This window comes from Ursus maritimus, unplaced genomic scaffold, assembly GCF_017311325.1.
Source record: "Ursus maritimus isolate PB19 unplaced genomic scaffold, ASM1731132v1 scaffold_29, whole genome shotgun sequence".
Taxonomy (NCBI): Eukaryota; Metazoa; Chordata; class Mammalia; order Carnivora; family Ursidae; genus Ursus; species Ursus maritimus.
The window spans coordinates 22,613,380-22,625,502 of record NW_024425452.1 but is presented as its reverse complement, the minus strand read 5'-3'; the positions used below and the strand labels follow the sequence as shown (position 1 = coordinate 22,625,502).

The 12,123-nt window shown below is 33.7% G+C and overlaps 1 protein-coding gene across 1 annotated transcript in view; it reads left to right on the top strand.

Moving 5' to 3' along the window:
* The window catches only part of LMBRD1 (LMBR1 domain containing 1), a 114,796-nt gene extending 103,221 nt beyond the window's left edge, over positions 1-11,575 (top strand). Inside the window, exons 14-15 of the mRNA XM_008684898.2 lie at positions 9,235-9,326; positions 9,468-11,575. Coding sequence (XP_008683120.2) covers positions 9,235-9,326; positions 9,468-9,584 — 209 coding nt within the window. The 3' untranslated portion in view covers positions 9,585-11,575. The remainder of the gene's footprint in view (positions 1-9,234; positions 9,327-9,467) is intronic.
* Positions 11,576-12,123: the final 548 nt, after the last annotated feature.

The window sequence follows — 12,123 nt, the reverse complement described above, 5'->3', positions numbered from 1 at the left end:
AAGTGACTCATCATCTGACGAATTCAGTCTAGGATTGAAGGACTACCTCTCTTTTTTCATATATTTCCTGAACATGGTCATCTTTTCCACCTTTGCTTTTCAGCTATTTGTTCTTGAAATATCACAACTAGTTTCTATGCCACCCCACCCATTTTCATCGCTCAGAGTCCTAGCTGATGTTTATTTCAAACCTGACCCTCTTTTTTGAACCTCTACACATGTTCAGTCTCTTTTTATTCTTTGAATTCCCATGACATTTACTTTTTATGACATTACTTTACTCTGTCTTAATTTATAGTCATTTATATATCTTATCTCTCTTCTACTTTTTAAAGTTTTCTTAAGTAATCTCTGTGCCCAACGTGGGGCTCAGACTCACAACCCCTAGATCAAGAGTTGCATGCTTTGGGGCGCCTGGGTGGCACAGCGGTTAAGCGTCTGCCTTCGGCTCAGGGCGTGATCCCGGCGTTATGGGATCGAGCCCCACATCGGGCGCCCCACATCGGGCTCCTCCGCTGGGAGCCTGCTTCTTCCTCTCCCACTCCCCCTGCTTGTGTTCCCTCTCTCGCTGGCTGTCTCTATCTCTGTCGAATAAATAAATAAAATCTTTAAAAAAAAAAAAAGTTGCATGCTCTACTGACTGAGCCACCCAGGTGCCCCTGTTCTACTCTTTTATAGGAACTTAACCTCCTTTAGGATAAGAAAATATTATATATTTTTCTGTCTGCCTCAAAACAACAGTTTCTAGAATTAAGCCAGTTTTTTATTTTTTTTGTCTTTTTAAAAAATGTTACTGAAGTATCATAAAATATTAGTATACCTATCATCTTGTAGCTTCTTGCTTACTTTATCTGTTGGATGAAATCCATTGTACCTTCTAAGTAACTACTGACTTCCTTTTCTTATTTGGATCCATTGTTTCTGATTCTGCTGCTCATCTATAATGTTATAATTTCTGCTTATTGGACTTTTGATGCATTATAAGCCCTATCTTTTTTCTTGATTTTCTCCCCCAAGCCCCAGATTTTTCTTGAGTTAAAAAAAAAACCCATGCTTTGCGTGAAATACACATCTGAAAATGCCTTATATGTCTGAAAAGTATTTTGCCCTCAGCTGATATAATTGATGGGTAATTTGGTTGTGCTTAGAATTCTACATAAGAAATCATTTATTTATTTATTTATTTATTAAATTAGTATTTATTAAAGAACTTTAAAGGCATTGCATCATCATCTGTCTTTCACTTGTAACTGGTGAGAAATCTAATGCCAGTCTATTTCTTCTTTTGAAGCTAACTTGGGAACTTCTCTTTTTTGCGCTCTCTCTTGGGGAGCTCATCTTCATTAGTTGCTGGTTATCTTCAGTTGATCATCTGTCTTATCTGTATTTCATATTTTATGCCTACCTTTTACTGTGGATTCTTGAGTATGTATTTAGCTTTATCTTCAAACTATATCCTTAATTTTTTATTTCATATAACAAAGTCTTAACTTTCCTCAAGTACTTGTTCTGATCTTTTTCAAGCATCCTTGTTTTATGGCTGTAATACCTTCTTCAGTACCTGGAGGTACTAAACATTTTTCTTAATGGTTTCCTTTAAATAAAATTACAATTCTGTTTATCTTGGAACAGTTCTGTTTATCTTGTTCTTTCTCCTCCATGCTGATATTTTCTATATATATCTGATGATGTATTCGTATTTATGTTAATTTGTACTTAAAGTATCAGGAACTTCTAGGAAGCCTCATCAAGGAACTCTGTGACTGATTTTTCTAGTGATCCATAAATTATATTTTAAAATAAATGGAAGGGAAACCAGTTGTTTTATTAGAGACCTTTTAAGTGTGGCTTTTCATCTTCCAGATAAGTTGTTTTATTAGAGACCTTTTAAGTGTGGCTTTTCATCTTCCAGATTATTGTTGAAATCTCTCATCACCTGATGGCTTTCTTCCCATTCTATTTGCTGTTAAGAGATTGCTGCTGGCTTTATTCCTGTACTATAACTTTAATGAGGTCCTGGGAAGGACAAGAAACAAATGACTATGTCCAGTCTGTCATCTTGAACCAAAAAGCTTTGTTCTTAACAGATTGAAATAGGTCTTCATGGTTAAGTACTGTAAATTTATAATCTTTTACTTCACAAATAATAAGTTTGTGAATTGATAGCTTTATTTGATTTAAATCTACCATCAAATGCTACCATACTTTGGTCTTCATTGTCTGTATTTGGCTTCAGATAACTGACTGAACAGGGAAGAGACTAATATATTAGCCAGCTGTGAGTTTATTAATTTGCCATAGGAAATATAACTGTTAAAGAAAGTAGAGGCTCAGGGTTAGCGAATTCTCACCAGAGAGAAAGAATCTGTTTGGAAAACCAAATTTATAGTTCCATAGTTTCTAGGTAGGCATGGAGTCAAAAAGAGGGCCTCATCGATATTATTGGCTGGTATCATCCAGCTGAGATAGCCTGATGTATTGTGTCCATTGTCAAGTGAGTTGCCATGCAGACCAGAAAATTAGGTATTGACCAAAGCATCATTTTTCTTGGATTTTGCTTGAGTTCCAGAAAGTCTCTTGATGTTAAAGTTCTTTTTCTAGGTGGCATTTTGATTGTGTTGATAAAAGTTCAACTAAGAATAGTAAAGTTAATTAGGTATAAGCTTTCTAAGTTCTCTGGAGTCTGTGCCAAAGCCAACCTAGGTAATTTTTTGAAACTTCTCAGCCACTTATATAGAGATTCTTGCTCAAGGTTGCTAACTCCTAAAATAGTCTTTTCTTTTAAAAAAAAAATCACATGTAGATTTCTCTCTAAATTTAATTCTCAAAAGATCAATCCAGCCTATCTCATTGTCACTTACAAAGAAACTGATACTTAGAAGTTAAATGACTCACCCCAGAATCTCATGGTATATGTGGCATACTCAAGAACTAAATCTCACTTTTCTGTCTCTACCTTTAACACTTTCTACTATACCCATTAAACTATTACTGTTTTATGAAAAAAATAAAGTAGTGGAGAACAGTTGTTTTCTGTTTCTGTTTTATATTTGACTATCCTTGGTCAATTAAGACTAATAGGTAGTAAATGTTACTAATTTAGAGTTTACTAATAAGTTTGTTATAATTTCTGCAGGTTATATGCTAATGGTTACCTTTGTAACTCCTTTTTATAAATTTTATATGGCCCATGAGTAATACAGATGAAATCAAGAACATCCTTTTCTTGGAGCACTACATATTTTAGCACCTTTAAAATACCTTTAAGTTACATAAATGTAATCAGAGCTCAACACAAGTTATACTTGTTCTTGAAAGTAATCACTGTAAAACTCAGTCTTTAAGGTAAAACATCTGGCAAGTCCTATCTTTATTAACCTGATACAGTTTGTATATTCATAAAATATAATAAAACTATTTCCTTTAGAATTTCTGTGAATCTTTATGTTTACCAGTTCTTTCCCTTTTACCCAGTCAGCCCCCAGTGAAATTTAACAAAATATTGATTTAACTGTATGCTGTTTGTTAAATATTAAGATAAATATAGAGCTTTGGTTTTTATTACATATTTTAATTTTTTCGGCTTTTTTAAAAAATTTGGATGTGTGTTGTGAGTGTCAAAACTTTTTATGTGTATATATTGTATATGCTATAAGTGTCAAAACTTTTTATGTGTATATATTGTATATGCCATTTGAGAGTAAAACAGTGATAAACTGGGATTTTACTTTCAAAATCTTTCAATCCAACCTTTTTTTTCCCTATCCTGACAGCTTACATTTTCACTTGGATTGTCTTCTTAGTGAACCTCTGTCTACTCTCAGTCCCTTCTGTTAGTCTATACTATATTCATGTTATTATCTTTCTCAAAATCATTTGATAAATAATTCCTGATTGTATCACAATAAAGTCAATCTCTTAGTCCATATACAGTTAAGATTTACATGTCTATTTTAAATATCCAGTAGTATTAAGACCCTAATCAGAAATTCAAAGTTAGCATAATCATGGAGAACCACAGGAAATGAAGTGGCATTCTAAACAGTCCAATCTTCTGCCAGTTTTTTTTTGTCACTAGTCAAAATATTCGCTTTAAAGTTCATTCTCCATGGTACAGGAGTTTTCTCAAAGGCCTTCTTTATATATGTATATGTAATATAAGGAGTCATTTTATAAATTACATATATAGAGTGTAATTCTAAGTTGATTTCAGGTGAAGGTATAACATGATAACTTAATTGTGGCTTAAATCAACACTAAATGTTTAAAAAACATATTTAAAGTAGAAGGTATGATTTATCATAGTTAATAACCAAAGTTATCTTAGTGGCAGTCAGCATACTTTAGCAATGACACAACAAATAATCTAAAAGGAAACAAGAAATATATAATATAATATGCAGCTTATCAGGTATATTTATAAAGGTTGCTGTTACATGAAAAACAGTAAATTTAATTGCACTTTCTGTTATTTATCTATTTGATGATAAGTGAGAAGAGGTGGAGGAAGGGTAGTAGTATCAGTATTCAAGACTTTTGATTTTATTCATGTGTTCCAGATGCCCTTTCTTGGCCTTTTTAATTTTGATCTTTTTTGTATAGCCACCTTGTTGTCAGAAAAAAAAATTTTTACCTGAACCTCTATTTTAATTTTTCATTGTTAACAGTACTCTTTTAATTAGAACTTTTATATGTCCTTTTAAAGAACAACAGTCAGAAGTTTCCTGAACACTTTGATTTTAGAACACAATCCTTAAATGAAACATCCAGTGATTTAAATTTACTTTGAAGGTCGAACCACATGCAAAATACTTAATTATGATTTTTTAGATAACTGCAGAAAGACATCTATCTTTCTCCTTGGTATCTGTGATTCAGGTAAACAGCTAGAAGATGGTAGGTGGTGAAGAGAGAAGCCCCCTGTTAATATTCAGTGTGGAATCATCACTTGAATATAAAGTACATGCATGGGCTTATTAACCAGAATTCTTCTGTGGTCATATACCACTTTATATAAATATAAACATAATGACATATATATATATATATATATAAAGATAGCTATAAAGAGTTGTTACATACTCATTGTATGTATGGATTTGTAGTCTAGTGTCATTTTTCAACAACAAAGCAGAACACTAACAATGATTACCTTTTAATCTTATGTTAGAAGGTTTCTGTCAAATCTACAACCTTTGAAAATGGTAAACGTAAAATAACGTGATAGGAAAAATACTTAAGGTGTATTTACTGTGGTGGGCAAAAGAATCAGTGGGTATAAGCCAATTTAAAATGTCACTGAATGGATTATTAGACCTCTGCGGAAAAATGATTTGATTTGACTTGCTTCTGCCAGCTCAGCCTCTGTCTTAAAATCCCTGTTCTGGCCCTGAAATTTCTACTTCAGAGAATTTTTGACTCCCAGAGTATCTTTAAGTATGGCAGTGGGTAATAGAACTTTTATTTTTAAGTTTAGAACATTATAACAATGCTGAGAAGGTTGAATGACTTTTTTCAAATGTGTTTACACTTGTGAGATGAAGCTCATGTGGTACTTAAGCCATGGAACGTACTGTTCTTGTTTGAAAATAATTGTGAACAGGCATTTTTTGCATAAATCCCAGCCTGTCCCTCTCCTCATTTTTGAAACATTCAAATTGTTTTTTTTTAATTTAAACACATATTACTATTAAGGAGATCGCATATTACTGAATTATACACATCCGAATTTTACCAAATCCATTTGTATCTGTATTTGTAACTGAACCAACACAAGTTTGCTCCTTGGCGAGTCAGAAACTGCACCAGATTGAGTCGTTGCACAAAGAAGACTTTTATTTGTGGCAAATGAGGAATGGCTTCCAAAGCTGTGACTCCCCAAGAAGCGGTGAATTGAGTACCTTTTGTTTAGGGTTAGGATGAATGAATATTTAGATAGGAAAGCCTTTTCATTGTATGTAGAGGTAAGCATAAGGTCACTCATGCACCTTAAGAAAACACATCTACACGTACTTTAGATGTTATGTAAATGAGGCTGTGGCTCCTCTTTGGGCAGAGATTTTAGTATTATAATGAGGTAAAGGTAATTGTTGGTCATTCCAAGGGTTATTCCTTGGTCCATCTGCACAGGCACAAGTTAGGGTTTCAGCTCAAATGGTCTGGGTGGTCTGGGCCAGTGGGAGGTCTTGTCGGGGCAGTTGCCATCACCTTAGAGGTGGTTTCCAGTTTCATTTGCCTGAGTTAAGAGGTAAGCCAGAAAGAAGACCTTGAGGAAAAATGTAAAATAGGGATTGGTGAATATAAGAAGGTGGGCAGTAAAGGTCAGGTGTTGGGGTCTAGCTGGGGATACTTTGACTATAGATACAGAAAAATAATGAACATAGACATAGTAGTCATGATACTAATGCCTAAGCATTACTACTGTTTACTACTTGTAAAATCTTAATACTAGTTGTTTTCCTTGAGACCACTTGAGCAGCTCTTGAGAACTGTGTTCTTTATCGTGGGTTCAGTTATACCTTGAAGTGGAAAAAAAATTAATATTAACTGCACTTCGCATGTAGATTTTGGTATATCTCTTTTGGTCTTTAGAATGACCCTATAAGGAAATACGGTAATATCTCTATTTTACAAGCATGGAGTCTCAACAGTTCAGATTTTCCCATTTATGTGGCAAAGAAGTAGCCAAATGATATTTGACACTAAGTTTCTCAGAGACCAGAGTCTGAGCTCTTCCTTTACCATACTGGCCATTTTAGTTATACTTTCATTTTCAAGACATGCAAGTATCTTGTTTTGACATCCTTGGAATCTTGTCAGATTTTAGTTAAATTAGAAAATGTATTATTTAGCAATACAATTTTCAACTAAAATACCCCTTTCTAAAAAACTTAGCTTGCTTTGGCAGTTATATTGAATATGAATGCCAGGTACAGTGATGGGTACTTTGGAATACTCAGGCTTATCTAAAGGAAAAAGTGACAAATTGAATACAGGCATACCTCGTTCTAGTGTGCTTCACTTTATTGCACTTTGCAGATACTACAGTGTTTACAAATTGAAGGTTTGCAGCAACCCTGGGTGAACAAGTCTATTGGTGCCATTTTACAACAGCATCTGTTCAGTTCATGTCTCTGTGTCATATTTGGTAATTCTCATAAAATTTCCAACTTTTTCATTATTATTATATTTGTTATGGCAACCTGCAATCAGTGATTATGAGTTGCCGAAAGCTCAGGTGATGGTTAGTTTTTAGCAATAAAGTATTTTTTTTAATTAAAGTATATATATATATTGTTTCTTTAGACCTAATGTTATTGCACATTTAATAGACTATAGTTTGGTGTAAACATAGCTTTTATATGTACTGGGAAACCAGAAAGTTCATTTGATTCGCTTTAGTGCAGTATTCGCTTTATTGAGATGGTCTGGAACCTAATCTGCAGTATCTCCGAGGTGTGCCTGTAGTTATATTACTTTGAAGCAAGTTCTATACTAGAGGTGAGAATAAAATATTGTGGGAGCAGAGTAAATGACTAACAACTTTCCTGTCTGGGTTTCTCTTCCGCTAGACTGAACTCCCAGCACAGAATGTTGGGTGCTAGTAACCATAGGAGAGGAGAGAAACATTTATTCAGCCACTACTGCTTGAAACCTTTTTGGTTTTTGTTAGGAAGCTTTGAATATTCCTTCTAGACACTTTTGTCGAGAAAGAGAGCAAAAATATGAAGGAAGCCCTTGCAGGGATGGGAATCTAAAGATCATCATTAGATTAGTGGTCCCAGCTTGTGAAAGGAAGATATTGCCTCTTTATTAAACTGCATGTTTCTCTGCCAGAAAAAAAAGATTGCTTTGTCCAGTTGGTATTGAGTGATTCAGAAGTAAATGTTGAAGTACAGTGGAAGGGATTAAAGTAGATAAGATTTAGATTGTCTATATATTTATATAACACATCTAAAACTTTACATAACAAGTCTTGTATTTGTATAAACTATAACCTAAAGGCTACTTTTCAGAAAACCATGTGATAGCCCCCAAAATAAAGTGTATTAGGACATTTGTGTAATAAACTGGGCTACAGAATTCCCAGCTCAATTTTATGTTTTAAGAGAAAATAACACTGATTTATTGACGCTGAAAAGAGAGTTCATAAAATTAGAAATCAACAGTATATTTTCTTAATCAGCAATAAGATGTAATATTAGTCCCCTAATTGCATGTGGAATTTCTTGCCATTGTCAATTTTGGTTAAAATATGCAGAAATTATAATCTTTTTTGTAATTAATAGACTAAAAAGAAGTTGCCTTATAAGATAAGGATTTTCTTCTGTAATGAGTAAAGGCCCTCTGATATTTGGAAGGTTAGAATCCTCTATTAGCTACAGAATGTGTAATTTTTCAGTCAGATACATTATATTGTGCTGCCCCAGACATTTCTGAATGGTTTTAAATAAACATTTTCTTACATATTATTTCTCAGATCCATGTCTATATAGAGGACTTTGTAACCTAATGGAAATAACTTATTTGGATAAAACTAGTATGGAGTCTGACACAGATGTTAACCAGTCTGCCACTGTCTCTTTAAGGGTTGCATTTTTTTTTTTTTTGAAAGAGAAAAGTATATGATTGATTGATTTTGGTATAGGATTTATTTTTAATTCAAGCTTAAATACTAATCTAAAATTCAAACAGTAAACATATCAGTAAATAACAATTTTGTATTTCTTTAGAAGCAGCAACCTTTTCAATAGTGTTCTTAAAAAAGAAAATCTCAAAACACCTCTCAAATTTGAGCTGTCCTGAGAATTGGATTCTTAGAAAAGTACGACTTAATTATGATCACATCTGATTACTTTGTTCATTTTTTTTTTTATCTTTATCAGGAAAACTTTATCTGTTTTAGTTTAGGACATGTCTGGAACTCCAGGTTAAAATGCTTCTTCTATTTCAAATAAATTGAACTATCCAATATAATTTTTCTTATACCTAAAAGCCAAGATTACATTGGTAACATTCATTTTTTTTAAATGTCATACTATTTGGTAATTTAATCCTATACTAACACTGGAGGAGTGGGCTTTGGAGAAAAACCTAGATTTCAATCCTGTCTCTAACACTTATTGACTGTATGACCTTGGTCTTTAGTTTTGGTTAATAATCTTTTAGATAAATTTTTAATAGTCCATTTCAAGAAAGAAACTGTCTCACTATTGTCCTTTATTTGCTTAATAGATCAGTGTACTGTTACCCGGACTTACCTGTTCCTTCACAAGTTCTGGTTCTTTAGTGCTGCGTACTATTTTGGTAACTGGGCCTTTCTTGGGGTAAGTAGTACAGGTATCCTGGGGATGATTTGATCCTTAATTGCCCATTTGTATCACAGTAGTGCCATTGGATTTTAATTTCATTACTTTCTGAATGATTTTAGATTTAAGAAATAACATGTAGCTTATTTAAATTTACAGGCATTCTTGATTGGATTAATTGTATCCTGTTGTAAAGGGAAGAAATCAGTCATTGAAGGAGTAGACGAAGATGATTCAGACATAAGTGATGATGAGCCCTCTGTTTATTCTGTTTGACACCCTCTGTCTTAGGGGTTTGATAAGGCTGACTGGTTGTCTATTATGCATTTTTAAAGTGTTAAACTAACATTAAGGATGAACTGACTAGCTTTCATCAAAAATGGGAGCATGGCTGTTAAAAAAAACTATATTTTTTATGTTATCTGAAGTAACATTATTGTATTATAGATTAACATTTAAAATTGCTATAATTATTCTATGTAAATATACAACTATGGACTTTGTGAGGGAATGTTTGTGGAAATTTTTTTTCTCTAGTGTATAATAGTGTTGAATTGATTAAAAATCTTCCAGAATTAATATTCCCTTTTGTCACTTTTTAAAAACATAATAAATCACTTGTATCTATGCCTTTGGGTCTCTAGAGTAATGTGGAATTCTAAAGTGTCTATAACTGTCTAAAAATAATATAATATGGCTGATAAATAAATGTTACTCTATGCATCTTGTTTTCTATTTTCTGTATTAAATCATTAATGCCATTCAACCATATTTCATGAGCAGAATTCAGGCTACTTGGTGCTGTAAGATCATGGCATTCCAAGATGTGTTGTATTGTTCAGATATTAATCCATTAGGTATCTTATCACCTCTATAGGATTTAAGGCATATACGTTGTTGTAGGTAGCTATCCTCAAAATTCTCCTTCCAACATAAATGGGAGTGTTGTCAAGAATAATTGGTCTGGAGGGGGATCAATTTATTGATTAGTTTAAGATATGTGACATTGGCGTGCCTGGGTGGCTCAGTCATTAAGCACTGGACTCTTGACCTCAGCTCAGGTCTTGATCTTGAGGTCATGAGTTTAAGCCCCACATTGGGCTCCTCGCTGGGCACAGAACCAACTTATATATGACATCATATATTGGCTTTAAAGGTATTTTTTCATTCTAAAGATTTATACTTCTCAAAAGGTACAATGAATGCTATATAATATTGATGGGGTATTTTGAACACACTTTGGGGAGCGAGAAATCATTACAAATGGTATTGTAGTTTACTCTCACAAGCAAATCAGAACTCATAAAAAGCACACATTAGAACTCATAAAAACACATCTTTGAAATAAAATATCATTAACTTTCTGAAAAAGTCTTAGGGATTAACCATCTCCCACTTAATTCTTTTTGCCCTTAATTTTTGTGCCACTTTGCTCTGCTCTAATTCTTTGTCTGTCTAGATATACCTTCATAGCCTTCATGTTTGGCTTCTTCATGAAGCCTTTAATGTTATTTACCAAATTCCCTTCCCTTCTGTTTTTATTTTGCATTTTCTTTCTGGACAATCTTCTATACCCTTGGTATAGGAGATATATTGTTAATATATCTATATTATTTTTTCCTGAACTCCAAAGTTTAACTTACCTGTTAACTGGAAATTACAACTTCAATTACGACTTGAAGTTCTCATTTATCTGGGCATACCAAGTCTCCTTCTCCTTCTGTATCATTTTTGGGTTTTTTTGTTTTGTTTTTGTTTTTGTTTTTACAAATGGAACGAGCGTATTCCTCATTGCCTAAACCGGAAATCAAGCAGACCTTCTCATCTCCTGTGTATTCCTGACATATTAACCAATCAGTTATTTGATTTCTACTTCTTAAGTATCCTTCCATTTGTCCTTTCTTCTCCATTCTTACTGTCAGTCATTGTGTTTTAGATTGAGTTGTGTTCTCTCAAAATTCTTAGGTTGGCGTCCTAACTTCAAGTACCTGAGGATATGACTATATTTGAAGATGGGGCCTTTAAAGAGGTAATTAAGGTATTAGGAGGCCATTAGATAGGGCCCTAATCCGTTATGACTGGTGTCCTTCTGAGAAGAGGAAGAGACATCAGGGATGTAGAGAGAAAAAGACCATATGAGGACACAGAAGGAGGCCATCTGCAAGCCAAAAAGAGAAGCCTCTGGAGAATCGAACCCTGCCAGCGTCTTGATCTTGGACTTCTAGCCTCCAGAATTGTGAAAAAATAAATTTCTATTGTTTAAGCTACCCAGTCTGTGGTATTTTGTTAATGGCAGCCCTAACAGACTGACTTACACACTACTTCTTGAACTTTCTCAGTGGATTTTGTGCCAAGTCCTGAGTTCTTTCAGTCTTTCATTGGTAATGAAAATATAAATCAGATTATTTCATTTTTTTCCTGTGAAGAGCTTTCAGTTATTTTAGAATGAAATCCTTTTTTGTCATGTGATGGATAAAGCCTTTCTGGTGTATTTCTTACCTGACTATCCTGCTTTCTCTATGGTCACACTGTTCATGGGAGCAAAATACCTCAGCATTATCCAAATGGCTCTGATTTCTCAACATCAACTGTCTGTTGAACTGTTCCTTCTTCCTGTGATACCCTTTACTTTCCTTTTGTCTAAGAAAATCCTTATTCTTCTTGAAATCTCAGCTTTAACATTATCTCCTCAGGTACTCCTCCCCGAAGTCTTCCAAGAAGTTAGGTGGTTTTTCTCTACTCATATGGCACCCTGTATAGTGTGTTGCCATTTATTGCTTTCATGTCTCCTGCCTGTGGACAGTAAGGCCTTGAA